This window comes from Aulonocara stuartgranti (genome assembly GCF_965226115.1).
Source record: "Aulonocara stuartgranti genome assembly, chromosome: 14".
Taxonomy (NCBI): domain Eukaryota; kingdom Metazoa; phylum Chordata; class Actinopteri; order Cichliformes; family Cichlidae; genus Aulonocara; species Aulonocara stuartgranti.
Window position 1 is genome coordinate 39,165,648 of NC_138950.1, and position 16,259 is coordinate 39,181,906.

Consider the following 16,259-nt stretch of genomic DNA (forward strand, 5'->3'; position numbering starts at 1 on the left):
ACTCATCATTAGTGACTTGAAACATATGAGACGATGTCTGCATTGCTGCACTGTGAGCACGTTTGCCTAATGGCCCTGCCTGGTGTCAGAGTTGTTTTGAATACTCTGCTATGGGAGGCTGGCCTCTGGAAGTTTTTGAGGAAACTTTTCTCTGTCTGCTTCATATTATCCCCAACCCCCTTTGCTACCACGGTCTTCCTGCCACATGGTAGAAAACACTCCCTATTCTCCAGGAGATATTTAGGCCGCATTTTGTTATTATCCCTCTATGAGAACACTTCCAAGTTTCTGTTTAAAATGCTTTGCGTCTATTGAGCAGTAACTGCCCATCTTTACTGTAATCTTCTGTGAAGACATCCAACTTCCTCTGTCGTAAGATGCGAGGGCCGAGTTCTTTCCTGCCAAATGGAAATTGGTAACCGGCCGTCTTCTTTCTTTTAGGTTTTACATTTACAATAAACAATATTAGTTTTAAGGAACGGTGAACATGTAGGCGAGAGGTCAGTAAAGTTCAGTTATGCCCAGTTTTGAATTGGATAGGATCAGGTGGGTCAGGCCTGCAGCTCATTTCCATTTGTGGACAAAACGCTGACTGCATTCAAAATAATTCATATTCTAAATACACATAATACATCTAATATTTTCCGTGTATACAGTTATTTCACACTGAAAGTTCTTTCCGTTGGAGGGCAGTTTTTCCTCTGCCCTCAACCAGTGCTTTTAGAGCACTGAGATTCTTTATCCAGATCTGAGATGTACTGACACACGTGTTTAAACCAAGTCTTTGTCTGAAGGGCTGCTGTGGCACAGTGGGCTGATCAGGTCACCCACTGATTGGGAGGTAGGTGGGTGTGTGTGTGTGTGTGTCATAAAATAAAGCGTTGTATGTATGTGCATCTGAATGGATAAATTGATTATTACTCAATGAGGTTAGAGCTCTATATAAACACCTTCACCATTTACTTTACCAAGGAGTCCACACTACATAAGCAGGAGACTGACCTGGGGCCAGTGAGTGGGTGTGAAGCTCTGTGTGCTTTTAAGTGCTTTGGTCAGTAAGGCTGTAAAAATGCTGTGTTAGTAAAGTTCAAATGAAGCCAGGAAGCAAAGCTGGAAGAACAAAAATGCCTACTATAATTTTTTTTGTCAGTGTCACTGCCCTGTCATTAAGATGAAGGGAGATCCACGTAACTAGGTTTATGTTCCATTATATTAATGTGGTGTTTAAATATATCCACATTTCTCCTGCAGCTGCTCTATTTTTGCAAAAACGTGCAAGTGTCTTGTTAAAGTTATCCCGTCTATCTCAAATTGAAAAGACACTAATAGATGTATTAAAGCCCTGAAGACTAATTTGTAACTTTTTAAAAAGATTGATACAGTTAAACGTCTGGATTTAGGTTTCATCTTACATTATAAACAGAATAAACCATGATGGCTTCGTGCTTTAAACCAAGCAGTGAAACTAATGTCAGGTGCTTTCATGCGTGCTGTGACGCAGGCTTGGATACAACAGAGACTCCCGAGTGTCCTTCAGCCCTACTGGTACAACTCTGATGACTAAATGACAAAGGCAGAGGTCCTCAGAAAGGCCAAAGTACCTGTGTCTCTCAACGACTTTCAGTTGTGTCCAGACGGTGGAAAAATTCTCCTCAGTGGTTACATCTGAGTTAAACAAGCACCGAGTGCTTAAGCCTGTTTATTATACAGGTACAGGAAGCTACAAAACCTGAATAGAAAGAAAAAAGAGGCCAGAACAGATCAAATGTCTGCACCAGGTAAGGGTGTGGTAAGACCTCTTTGGGGTTTGCTGATCTGCAGCCATTTAGAGCGCACATCAGCCCCTCACAAATTGATTCAGCATCAAACATTAATGAATGGGGACAGGAATCAGAACCCTGGTGATAATGTGGAGACACTGCTTTGTCCTTTTCTTTGGAACAAACAGAATCAGGGACAAAGTCCAAGACGTAGCGGGAATCTACAGAGTTTACATCACTTTACAAGATGATAGATTTAATCAAATTATACTGTTTCTGTTGGTGTCTGTTACCTGCTAAATTTGTTTTTATCTATCATCCAAACACGAGATTTCAGTTACAATGCTGTCTGTCCAGTGAGTAATGATCACGGTGCAGAAAATCATGTCAGTGAAAGAAATCAAAGCAAATGTGAAAATGCCTCATTTACAGTTGCTGCTGATTCGTTCTTCCCGTCATTGAACAGAACAGACGGAGAGAGCAAGACTGCTACATTTTAACTTTTTGTCAGCTACTTTTCAGAGAAAGTGTTACCAAATAGGTTATGATGAGTCACTAAATATAGTGACAAACTTGCTAATTTGGTAATCAAGGAGTGAACTGATTATGAAGTGTGATGATCAGCAGGGTTGGCTAATGAACTCAGTGCTTTTTAGAGTACAACCGAGTTAGATGAATGCTTCCAAGCACTGTCTCACAATTGGCACTGAGGTCTAGCTTTTCCTGCTAGACCTCCGTGCAGCGTTCTTTACTGGTGACCATAATATTCTATTAGAGCGAATAAAGCATGCTGTAGGTATGTAGTTCCTAGAGTATTTAAAAGTAGAATGGGAGGCAGAGCCTTCAGTTTTCAGGCCCCTCTTCTGTGGAACCAGCTTCCAGTTTGGATTCAGGAGACAGACACTATCTCTACTTTCAAGGTCCATAACAGTTAGGCTTCAAACTTTCCTTTTTGCTAAAGCATATAGTTAGGGCTGGACCAGGTGACCCTGAATCCTCCCTTAGTTATGCTGCAGTAGGCTGCCGGGGATTCCCATGATGCTCTGGGTGTTTCTTCTTCACTCACTATGTGTTAACAGACCTCTCTGCACTGAATCATACTTGTTATTAAGCTCTGGCTCTCTTCCACAGCATGTCCTTGATCCCATCTTCCTTCTCTCACCCCAGATGGCCCCGCCCCTCCCTGAGCCTGGTTCTGCCGGAGGTTTCTTCCTGTTCAAAGGGAGTTTTTCCTTCCCACTGTCGCCAAAGTGCTGCTCATAGGGGGTCATAGGGTTTTGTTGATTGTTGGGTTTTTCTGTGGGCGCTGTATAAATAAAATTGAATTGAAAGAGTGAAGCTGGTTTTATGATGGGCAGAGCTAGCATGTTCAGGGCCTGCCAGTCTGCCTGCGGTGAGCTCTGTTGTCAGATGGAGGCAGTGTATAAAATCTGTTTGTGTGAGCCAGCTGCAGAGGAGAGCAAAGTTCTTGCATACAAAGAGTTGAAGTGAAACGGTCTTTGCTCTCATGCTTTATTTTCTGATCTTTGAAGTTTTTTTTTTGCGGTTCTCCTGTTCCTCGTAAACTCTATCGCTCCCTGCTCTATTTCTGACCACTTGTCAACCATTTAACATCGGGCAGTAGCATACATCATCCACTTCCTGCGGCAGCGTGTCTTGTGTGGGTGAAGAGCCCCCCTCTGTGTGACGAAGTGTACACAAAAGGACACATTTGTGGGGACTATAAATCAAGTAATGTCAATCCTGCCATGTGTTAAAATCAAACAACCACACAGGACTAGCCAAAAACAACCTCGGGTCGTGTTTAACTAGGTAACCATGAGCACCCCCCCCCCCCCCCCCCCCCAAAAAAAAAGCAACAAACAGGAGAAAAAAACCCAATGAAACAAAACACTCAGCGGTGTGATGTGATTCCACTGTGATGTAAACTGCCCAACCCTAACGTGCATCCATGAGTAGTTTTTGTTGAGTACACAGTGTACATGTCTGCTGTAAGAGGCTTTGATCCACAGTCGTACCGCTCCCATAAATGGGTTCTGATACGATTTGATGGAAGATGCGGCCAGCCACAAGTAGCCTTCGGGGCAGCACAACTGCCTTTTACCATCACAAACATTTTGGCCCTCCTATCAAGTACTTTGCCCAGAGTGCATTAAAGTCAACCCCCATGACACCTGGCAGCTAAAGGCTCTTTCCCACTCCAACCACCAACAATCCCATCCTCCACCACCCTACAGCATTTGGTCTCTATCTACACAAAAATCTCAATCAGTGGGCAGCCAGGCCCCAGACTGGGACCTTGCCTTAGCATTAACATCAATTACCTAGCGTTGATTTAGTGGAGGCCCTGCCTAGCTAAGAGACCCGCTCCATTACTTATCCCAGAGCACTGAACTGTCTGATCCATCCTCCCCAACTCTCCAACCTATTTGTGATCGAGATGTCTCTATCCGATTCTCTTATTGGCTTTTGGTGATACAGAACACCACCTTGGGTAAAGAGGGCCCAGCACTGAATAATTGACAAGCTGAAGGCCATTAAGAGCATTACAGGATGAAGGGGAGTGGTCATGTGATGGCCAGAAAAGGGTTTTGTCACATCTTATTTAAAGCTGAGAAGAGAAATGCGCATGCATCATTTGTTCATTAGTAAGAGTGCAAATGATTGAATTGTTGTCAATCTTCAGTTATACAGACGGGATATTTAAAACTGAACTGTCTGCCTCATTTATTGTGCCAGTGTCCTACTTATGTGCTCCTTTTGGGGGAAAGTAAATTCTCAAGTTGCATAAAAAGTGCTAATTAATTGTAAATTGTGATAAGGAACATTTTCCAAAATAAAACAAGCATCTAAGTGAAAGCTTAGTTATTAACTGCATAAAATACTGGACATGAAAAAACCTCGCTGCATTAAATTACATTATTGTCTGTTGCTAGTAATAGTTTTCACTGGGGTTATGTAATGGGGATTAAAAAATATCTTCATTACAATGTTTAGCTTTCAGCTTAGAGCAGCGGTCCCCAATCCCCGGGCCTCGGACCGGTACCGGTCCGTGGCGCAAGAAAGGTTGGGGACCGCTGGCTTAGAGCAAGAACTAAAGTCAGAGTGCATCATGGTCATCCTTACAGCAGGGAAACACAGAAAAGAAGAAGTTGGGCTAGCTAACAGCACCTTAACCTTCAGAAGTAAAAGCCAATGGACTGCTTTCTCAGAAGGATTTTGGGGGGGGGATTTTTATACGCATATATATACACTTTATAGCCATATAGTGACCATACGACCATGCTGTTTTCTTTTACCATATACTTTCCTTCAGTTTATGGGATTTATATGGCAAACTGCACCATATGTGTTTTCATAATGCTTGAGTATTAATGTATGGCTGGTCTATGTAAGTTTGAGGTTTGCAGAACTTCAGCATGACTTCAGAACCGTGAGACACAGATGTACTCCTGTATATACTTGGCGCTTGTATTGGTATGTGTACTATAGAGACCTTTGGCTCTCTTGTCAATAAGGTTAGCTCCATCTAACCTGATGGTGAAGCTCAGCAGCCTTCCCTCTTTATCAGTTTATGTTCCACATCAACACTTAGCCGCCCCTTGGGTCTTGATGGAGTTACCTAAAGTGATTCCCTACCCATTTGTTGCAGAGTGGATGTTTGGATCCTAGCCCGTACCGTAGAAACCATCTCCACCGTCCTCCTGAGATGACAAAACCAGCTCAATCTATTAATCATGCAGGAGGCTATGCCTGTACAGTGTAAAGATTCAATTGCAAAGTAAATGGATTAGAGGAAAGTGAATTGCTGTATTGAAGTATAGAGTCTGACAGGAAACATAAGGATTGAGGGGCTGGACCCTGGATGGTAAATAGACATTGTGGTGTGAGCGTTCTCCTTCTGCCTGCTCTTTAGGTATCGCTGTGCTTGACTGGGCATCAAACCAGTTACAATAATCTCATAAAAGAAGCCATTTTTAAATTTTTGTTGCATGAAAAAGTGATGAAGTGTGGTCAAAGCTGAAGTTCTGTTTTATATTTGGTCATCTGAGTGTAATCTAGCTGAGGCAGGAGAGACTGATGTCGGTGTGTTCCTTTTAGAATAAATGGATTGCTGACCCTGTTACAAAACATGTTCAACTAATCAATAAGGAGGCTGCTTTCACTGGTTTCACAGTTTTAGGCCTTTTAAAAAATGCATTTTGTTTTCTTTAGGTCGGTTGGCTGAAAAGTTCTACTGAATACACTTTTGGCAGTTTTATCGGTGAAAACCCAGCCTGAGCTCTACAAAGATGATATCTTTACAATGTAAACACAATGGACAAGTTTAGTTTCACGTAAACTTGTGTAAAATCTCCTTCTTTCTTTTTTTGTTCTTTTTAAAATTAGTTACATCTGCTGAGTTCCAAGATTCTACAGGCAACGGGGAGAAATAGTGAGCAAATTCATAGAGACAGAAACCTAAACGGTATGAGTTTAGCTGATCAACTAATCTGTTACGCAATCAGTTATAGTTATGCCCTTTAGCTTTATACCTCAGCAGATCTGACCATCAGCCTTGTTCTTGACATCTGGCACCAGTACACTTCTTCATCCCTCAGGCATCCACTCACTCCACAATCATTTTAATCAGTCTGGTTAAAAAGTCGACTGACCCCTCTCCTAAAAATCTCAATACCTCATCTAGACCCAGTGTGCTTCATCTTCTTTGTAGCTACCCTCACTTCCTCCTTACCGATCTTTTGCACTTCATGAGTCATGAACCTCTCTGTCCTCCTTTCTCATTTGCTGCCTTCATAAGCCCCTCATAAACTAAGGAGCTTGGAAAGAAAAGAGTCTAGATTTCTTTAAGTTTCTTGAAGATGTTTCACCTCTCAACCATCTGTCTTCTCTGTCCAAAATGTGAACATTGGGATCATCCAAAGAGAGTCCTTTAGATGCAGATGTACCTCTCTCTTTGCTTTATCCGCGACTCCACGGACTAACTTCTTTCTTTAACTCCATAAATATCCAAGAAGTTTCAACCATCTAGCTGTTATAGAATTTGGAGCTAGCCCCTCTCCTTCATTACTCCATCCTTTTGTGTAATGTACCAGTACCACGGTTAGCAAAACGGCTCCACAGCATGATGCTACCACCACCATGCTTGACAGTCCTTAGATTTGAAATCCTCACCTTGACTCCCCCAATGATCTCTTGTAACTGTGACAGATCAACCTTTGTATAGAAAAGTTTTATAGCCAGATGAGACTATGTATTTGGCCTGTCCAGCTGAAAATGTTAGTTGACCTTTGGAGCAGGGCCTTCTTTCTTGGGTAACATCCACACCATGGCAATGCAAAGCTGTGGCTGGCGAGTGACAGTAGCGTTTCCAGTAATTTTCAGTTCATGGCAGGCTTGAGTCTTGAGGGTTCGTGGGTTGTTCATCCTGATCTATTGCCTCTTATCTAAGGGTGACAGTTTGCCAAGATCTGAAAGACGACCCAAAGTAGTGACATTTTAAAAGTGTCGAAATGTGAATTTAAGGCATTGTTGAACTCAGCACCAAGTAAAGTATTTAAGTCGTGTCTGTGTGTGTATATTGATGTATTTGTAGGGTTGATTGGACAGACAGCAGCTTCCTCCCTTTGCCCCAAAGAGTTGTGACAGATAGATTCAGGCTATCTTAGACGGTCTGTATGTGTACTGTAAACCAAAATAAATTCGAACTCGTTCACCCAGTTCTTCCACCCTGGAAAAAGAGCATTTCATAGAAACGATTAAAAGCGGCTCATATTACCATGACTTTCATGCTCCTGAGTTTGTATAAACCTCTGATCGGGACTGTACGTGTCATCTGTTAATGTGTGGTCCCATTCTTCATCACTTAAAGACTATTCATCCATTAAAGAAATAAAAGCTAACTGTATGTTATACATGCAACCTGTATATTTTAATGAAAGTTTTTTTCAGTAACTACTTTGAAATATCCTATCTGTCCTTATACAGAAGGAAAAAAGTCAGAATACTGCTTTTTTACAATCTGATAGCACTGAGATTTATTAATTTGAGCAACTCTAATATCTAAATGTGTTTTCAGCTGATGCCTGTCAAACTGATTCAGGTCTCTGGCTAATGGTACAGTACTCTATACTAATTTTATTCATGTATCGGGATGCCCTTTGATTTGTTGTGTTTGTGATTTAAGAGAGCAGTTATCTACATCTCCATAGAGCTCAGTGTTCATCTCACTGCTCGTCAGTGCTAGTACACTTTGCTCCTTGCAGAAAATAAAAGCTGCAGTCCATCAAGTCCAATCCCCTCACTGGTTGAATATTTAATTTCAGACGATGAATAATTTACCAAGATAATGGTGGATGGAAGAAAAGGCTGAGTGGAGCAATTCATCTTCAACCTAAACAGCAGTTTAATGTTCAGCATCAACAAAACCTAAAATCAGAAAAATCTGCCTGTATGGGTTCGTTACTTAGAAGAGCTTTGCCGCTACGAAGCACTTAAATTCTGCAGATAATTCAGCATAAAGTCAAAGTATTGAGACTCTAAAAAAGGTCACAGCCTTTTTTTTGTGATTCCATAGAAATAAGTTATATTATGTGTTTATTGCTGCTTTTTTACTCTTGAGGTTTTCTGTCTGCTACAGAAGTTTTCTAAACAAAGTGAAACGGAGATGTTGGTGTGGAGCAGACATTAAGCCATTAGGGTTGATCCATGTGTCGTTTCCAGTGATGTAGATCAAATGACATGGATGTCGGCTGAGCGATGAAGTAATGGTGTAAAAAGTTATTCATTCATTGTGTTTAACGGGGACCTGCTGGTGACAGAGGCCAGCAGTTCAGCTTTAATAGCGTTTTATAATCCGGTTACAGCCAATTAGATGCTTCCACTGAACAGAAGCGAGTGATGGACTGGTCTGTTGTGAAACAGGACGAGCCACGATGGCAACCTGTGTAAATAATGCTGTGACCTGTGGTCAGCGTGGTTAAATGTGTGCTAACAGTCACTTTGTTGCAAAACGAGGTTCCAACAACGTGCGTACTTGAAATAACACTTCTTTGTGTCCTGTTAGGGTGGAGAGGTCCACAGACCAGGTCATCAAGCCAGTTAATGTGGAGGCCTTGTCCAAGTGGGTGGGAAAGATCCCAGCTGATGTGGTGAGGGACATGGCCGTCATCGCCCCTATGCTGTCCAGGCTAGGCTATGACCCACATGCCAATCCCCCAAACTATGGCCAACCTGACCCCAAAGTGCTGGACAACACTAGAAGGGTGAGTACTAAGCAGACGTGTTCATGATTTATATTCAGTTGGACTTCCATTAGCATCTTAAAATGTTATTTCTAAGTTTTGTAGAGAAATGTCAGAGTACTTTTAGTGGATAATAATAATAATAATACTAATAATAGTAATAATGATTGGATTTATATAGCGCTTTTCTAGGCACCCAAAGTGCTTTACAACTCCACTATTCATTCACTCTCACATTCACACACTGGATAAGAAGATGGATGAGAAATGATGTGTTTACTGTTGAGCTTCAGTGACTGGATGAATAACAATTGCCTTTGAGCAACAGTAGTGCTATCAAATCTTTATGCTAAGATAAGCTGAACTAAAAAGGTTCAACTAGCTTCTGGTTATACAGGGTGGGCCATTTATATGGATACACCGTGATAAAATGGGAATGGTTGGTGATATTAAAGTCCTGTTTGTGGCACATTAGTATATGTGAGGGGGCAAACTCCTCAAGATGGGTGGTGACCATGGTGGCCATTTAGAAGTCGGCAACTTTTGTTTTTTCAATAGGAAGAGGGCCATGTGACACATCACACTTATTGGTAATGTCACAAGAAAAACAATGGTGTGCTTGGTTTCAACGTAACTTCTAAATGGCCACCATGGTCACCACCCATCTTGAGGAGTTTGCCCCCTCACATATACTAATGTGCCACAAACAGGACTTTAGTATCAGCAACCATTCCCATTTTATCACGGTGTATCCATATAAATGGCCCACCCTGTAGAATCATATTTAGCATCCAGTCACATCTGTGTCATTGTTCTGATGTTTAGAAACTAAATTCCCTAAAAATGATTACATTCCCCGACAAATGCTTCACCTGACTTATTTTGAGTTTGTCTTTTTCCTCCTTTAAACTCTAAAACCCTGCCTTTGCTGTCCACTAAATGATTTTCATGGTAGGAACAGTGTCTAGAAAGTGTGATCAAACACGATGAGCCTCAGTATTAACAATGTAAATGTGGACACAAACCCAGTATCGTGTCCAAAGACAATACGAAGATACAAGATGAAGTGTATGTTACTACAGCACTCTGTACTGTGCTCACAAGAGATTATGGAATAGCAAATATTTTATATTTTCACTGATTCTGTGATCTTAGTCAAGTTTTAAAAATGAACTGCAATAAAGACATAATGATGTCATCAGAGTTACCTTAGCTTGAGTGTATGGTCTACACCTGGGGTGGGGGAACTCCAGGCCTCGAGGGCCGGTGTCCTGCAGGTTTTAGATGTGTCCTTGATCCAACACAGCTGATTTAAATGTGTTAAGGTTCTCCAGAGGCCTGGTGATAAATTAATCATTGGATTCAGGTGTGCTGACCCAGGGTGAGATCTAAACCCTGCAGGACACCGGCCCTTAAGGCCTGGACTTCCCCGCCCCTGGTCTAGACAAGAAATGGCAATCTGCCTTTACCGAGGACAGTTTGCAGCATGCAAAACTCATTTCTTTGGTCAGTTTCAAATGAATAATTTACATATGAAAGTAAAATCCAAAAATTGCATCTATCTATCTATTAGGGGTGCAACGATACTCGTATCGATATTGAACCGTTCGATACAGTGCTTTCGGTTCGGTACGCATATGTATCGAACAATACAAAATTTTTAATTTATTTTATCAACTTTCCTTCTGACGATGCTGTCTGTGTTGAGCGCTCAGTGGATCTGCGCTCGACAGTGCAGCCTAGGCGGAGTAGTCGAGCGCAGATCCACTGAGCGCTCAACACAGACAGCATCGTCAGAAGGAAGAGCGCAGGGCAAGCTAGCGAGACAGAACTTAGGCTCGTTGCAACATGGCAAATTGAACCTTCCCCCACCCTCATTCAGATCTGGCGTTTGGAACTATTTTGGTTTTCATGTGACGTATGACCCTGAAGGTAAGCGAGTCATGGACTAAAGTAAAACAGTATGTTGGATGTGCCACGCAATGCTCAATTACATGGGTGGGAACTAGTGTGTTAGCGCAGTTAGCTCGTTAACGCGTTGACGCCGTCCAGCCCCACCCACGAATAAACTCTCTTTTCCAAAGATGAGTGATTTCTCGATCAGATAGATTTTTTTTTTTTTATTACTTTGTTGTTTCAGCAACATTCAATTTAAAAACTGTACTTTTGAGTTAAAATATATATTTATAATTTTAATAAATGACAAATTAAAAAGGCATGAACATTTTTTAATATCGAACCGTGACACCAAAGTATCGAATCGAACCGTGACACCAAAGTATCGTTGCACCCCTACTATCTATCCATCTATCTATATATGTATCTACAACGAGATGTGTAGTTGAAGTATTAAAAGGGTATAGGATATAGTTGTATGGTTAAGCTTGACACTTGCTTGGGATTCAAAGTCAGGCGATGTTTTTGATCCATATCAATTTTGAATATTCTGCTTTCACATGTCACTCTAATGCAGTAGAAACAGACATTGCACTTTGGAGTACTTTATGTGTATTATGTAACTATTTTTATTACCATTAAAGCTGCTTCTACTTTACTGCATGAACTACTGCTGCTGTGTACTGTTCCAGTACCACTTTAAGCTTGTGTCCAGAGACACCCTTTTTTATGTCTGTACATGTCTGCTTTCACTGCCTGTAAACAGCCTGACCTGTGGGTAAGAGGAGGGACAGGAACAGAACCACCAAACCAACAGTTCATGGCTGACATCAGATAAACGTGCTGCTGCTTAAGCACTTGCTGTCATAGTCGTATCCTTGCCAGACGTGTAACCCTCAGTAGTTATTTTTGGAGCAGGATATGTTTTATTGAACCCCTTTTCTCAGGCAGTGCTATCAGCTGACGTGCTATCAGCTGACGTGCTATCAGCCCCACTCTTTGAGTTTTAAACTGCATGTCTGGCGACAGGAATTAATTTTTATTTCAAGGTCTCCCTGTTACTTGGATACCTGTTTTCTCAGTGTGTCAGATTTTCTTTTTTCTAATAAGAGATGCTAGCATCAAGTCGTCATGGAACTAATTTGAGTTATTGTAAGGCATTAGGACCACTGGGAAGACTTGCACTTGGTGCCTGTGGCGTCCGGTACTCAGAGTTTAGGGAGGCTGTGGTTTCCATTAGTGTGAAATTCCATTCTGTGATTGATTGATGGTCCAAGCTGTCTGCTGCTGGTAGACTGGTGTTAGTAGAGTATTGTAATTACTGGTAAGAAGACAAGGTAGACGAGCCGTGCTCCTTGAACTCTTGTTCACAGTTGGATTAGTAGTTTAGTGCTGGAACACGATGAAGAATGCCTCACATGGACGATTAGTGTGTTTTTCCAGGCTTGACCTCTCACCCTATCAGACTGCTGTCCAAACATTTTTGTCTGACTTGTTGCTTCCAAGCTGAAAGCACAGAGCTTTTTCTTCACTGGGTGTTTTTTGTCTGTCCATCTGTGGAGGCTGTCGGCATCCGTGCCACATACTTGTCCATCTCTTCAAACAAACATCAAGGTATTTCCCAAAGTCTTACACCTGGCATTTAAACTATAGAGTTTACCATAAAGTTAAGCTGCTGTGCATCTCATAAGAGTATAAACTTTATACAAGTGTGTGTGATGACTTGGGAAGCCTCTTAAGTAGTAGGTTTAATGTGTCATAAATTGGGAGATCATCTCTCAAGATAACCTGTGGCTAAGTTCGAGCCTAGCATCAGTACCATTTCCAAAGTGTTTCCCTGGTCACATCAAAGCAGAGAGTGAGAATCTGACCTCTCAGTGAGACCTTAGCAGGTAGGCTGATAACTGAGATGCACTCAAAGTGGTGGTTTTGAAAAAGTTGTGTGTCGGGTTTGTGTTTAATGTTTGGATTGCTTTTCCATTTGTTAGAACAGGACTTGAGGGAGAGAAGGCGAAGAATGAATTCATCTTGATGCTATTTTTACTCGTCAGGAGTGTAATGACCTGAATGGAAACATTTTGGAGTATAAGATGTGAGCGGAGAGAGGGCTTTGGCGTGTTTCTTGGGAATAATCTGTCTGACCACAGAGAGATGGAAACTTTAGAGAAAGATTTGCAAAGCCCGCTTCATGAAGTTTAAAGTGGAAATATTCTATCCAGTCACCGACTTGGTGCAACAGAGTATATAACTGGATCGTCATATTCAGCATATCAATGAATATTAACTGCAGCACACATCACGGATGTGGCTCGCCGATGCTGATGTTTCCATGTTTGCATGCAGCTGCAGTGTTTTTTGTGATGCTCCATTGTAGTGAACAGCTCCTAAAATCGCAACGTTTGCTGCTGTGCTGCACTGCACTCCTGTGTGTTGCCAGTTTGCTGTCAAGGCCTGCATGCTCAGCTCTCCATGCTGTTCCCTCCATGTTGTCACTGTGCCATACATGGTGGTCCTGTTTGCATAATTTGGATGCAGTAAATAATCATGTCAGTGTGGCGGTTCCTCTGAAATAGTTAACATTGCTCACAGTAAACTTGCGTGCCTCGTTGTCAGATATGTTGTGTAAATCTACACATGATCAGCGCGATCCCTCTGGACCGAGCCAGCTGCAGAGGTTATGTTGTTTATTTGTCCTCTGTGTTCCCTCCCTCTTGGCCCACAGTTCTTGTATACAAAGGAGGACCAGCTTTAGACAAACGAACAGACTGTCACAGTGCTCTGCAGTCTGTTTGCCTACAGATTTTACAATACATCAGGGGTAGGCAACTCGAGGCCTCGAGGGCCGGTGTCCTGGAGGTTTTAGATCTCACCCTGGGTCAACACACCTGAATCACATGATTCGGTCATTACCAGGCCTCTGGAGAACTTCAGGACATGTTGAGGAGAACATTTAGCAATTTGAATCAACTGTGTTGGATCAAGAACACATCTAAAACCTGCAGGACACCGGCCCTCGAGGCCTGGAGTTGCCCACCCCTGCATTATAAAATATATGATATTGTAGGGTTTCTTACAAGAATCTTATTTGGGAAGGCTACCCAGGTATGCCAGCTGTTCCCAAAGTATACTTGGTAACATATTTCTGAAAACATTGAAGTTGCTAGCTAGTGGGCCCTCTCCCTCCATCATCTGGCAGAGCATTTTCAAGTTCTGTTCTCATTTTTCCTCTCAGCTGCCAGATTGATAGCAATCAGTAGCTTCTGCAGATGGATGTCCTGCAGGGAGTCTGATCCCAACCTGACTATTTTGGAGAGCAGCTGGAGACCATAGCCTCCATGCATTACCACACTAACCCAAACCTGCAGCAGATGAGCATGCCACAAAGAGCGTGCTGGAACTGCAGAGCTGAACAATGGCTCTTGTTGACGTGTGCATATAGATATAGCCACAATGATGATGGACTTTGGTTTAGCAAACTCTTTATTTCGAATCCTTGAGTTTAGGCATCGTCAACAGTACACACATGCTCTCTCCCACTCATGAGGTCCGGTTTGCTGGAGGTGAAGCCCAGCAGACACCAGCTGCAGCTCATTATCAGCGCTCACTGAAAACAGTTTACCCATCACACAGATGTTATGACAGGGAACCTTTAAAGGCCATAAGTAGGGATGGGTATTGATAAGATTTTCATGATTCCGATTCCATTTTCGATTCTGTTTAACGATTCGATTCTTTATCGATTCTTTATCGACTCTTTTTAAAAAGGAGAACACTAAGGTCGATTAGCTTAGAACTGTGTTTTATATCTTCTCTTTGAACAAGATAGAAATTTAGGAGTAACATGGCCTTACAAACCCAACAGTGAGATCTTAAGAGATCCGGCCTAGCACATTCGTCTATCCTGCCTGAAAGGAGACGCTACCGGTAGACTGCAGCGACAACTGCCAGCATCTGAGCCAGACTCTGTCTCATCATGGTCACTAAATGCAGCGCAAAGCAGTAGCAGGTTTTGTAATAAGGCAAATCGCACTAACAGAATATGCACTGTTAGTTGATTAGTTACCTTTTGCATATTCGTAGTGTTTCCTCCCTTTCATGCCACTTAGGCGCCATGTTTCCTGCTAAATGACGCTACACAACGTGGTGAAGTCATTCGAGGAGGGAATAGGGGAATCGTTCTCAACAAGAACCAGGTTTCGATTCCCATCCCGAGCCATAAGCAAGTAATTGTGAAAGCAAGTGATCTGGAAAAACTTTGGAATCTGTGCCAATTTGACTATTATCTGAAATCTTCGGTCTATCTCAGGATCTTCCTTTCCAGGATTTATCTTGTTGCTTCACCCATTAATGTTGGTGGATGAGAAAAGTGAGGTTGTTTCTCCTCCTCTGCATCAGTGCAACCCTGTTTGTTTTTATCCATTCAGTTATTTGTTCTTCTGGCTTTTATCATTATTGTTATAGCCTTTCTCTTTTAAAATTGATACAAATTCAACTATTCACAGAGACCAAAGTTCACTTTGTCCTGAAGACATCCACCCCCTTAGTCTATTAGTAATTGCCTCCCACCCAAATTTTGTGTTGCATTGCATAAGACATCTGGCAACCAGCCCTCAGCTAACTCACTGGATGATGAAGCTACATGTGGAAATGCTCTGTCTTCAATCTTCACCCAACCCCATCCAAATATTTACCCTCAGTTTCTTCTCCTCACCCCCATTTCACCACAGAGCATGCAGCTCGGATCGAACTGCACAAAGCAGAGAAATGGTTTGGAAGGAGTGGCTGAGCTGAATGTTTGCATTGTGCAGACACGGAGGACGATGCAAAGGATTAAGGAAGCCTGACCTGTTAGGATCAGCCTTATCTCACTCGTGCTTTGTTGCTGTTACTGTGAGTGAGGACCCCTGTGGATTATAGGTATTTCTTGTAAGCAGGAGTGACTCTGTGGTTGATGTTTATCTCCCCCAAGCCTTTGTTTTTATTCAACCTTGGAAATATCAGGAACTTCTCGTGCAGCGTTTTATTCATTTTAGTTTCCATCACTTTATATGTATTGAGAACCAAACTAAAGACTTGAGAATGAATGACAGAGTTATTGAATGGCTCAATGAATAAGTCATCCGTCCATCTTTCATCCATCTGTTTTCTTCTGCTTATCTGGGCCCAGGTCACAGGGGCAGTAGCCTCAGCAGAGACCGGGGCCTCCCTCCCCCCTCGAAAGATAAAATCTCTCTAGTGTAGCCTGGATGTGCTCTAGCCCAACCCCCAGCAGGCCCAGTACTTCATTTCTTCTTTTCTGAGGTGATAGCAGAGCTGTGTTTTAGTTTCCCTCAGCCAGAACACGGTGTATCGTCTTTAG

The 16,259-nt window shown here is 42.2% G+C and overlaps 2 protein-coding genes across 3 annotated transcripts in view; one reads left to right on the plus strand and one right to left on the minus strand.

Moving 5' to 3' along the window:
- Positions 1-16,259, plus strand: part of tpst1 (tyrosylprotein sulfotransferase 1) — a 42,494-nt gene that overhangs the window by 17,967 nt on the left and 8,268 nt on the right. For both annotated transcript variants that reach the window (XM_082504128.1, XM_082504129.1), the window contains exon 3: positions 8,827-9,025. In XM_082504128.1, coding sequence (XP_082360254.1) covers positions 8,827-9,025 — 199 coding nt within the window. The remainder of the gene's footprint in view (positions 1-8,826; positions 9,026-16,259) is intronic.
- LOC309686927 (uncharacterized protein) overlaps positions 15,825-16,259 on the minus strand; it is a gene marked incomplete at its 5' end in the record, with an annotated part of 6,434 nt that continues 5,999 nt past the window's right edge. Inside the window, one exon of the mRNA XM_082501600.1 lies at positions 15,825-16,259. This exon is cut by the window's right edge and continues 2,574 nt beyond it.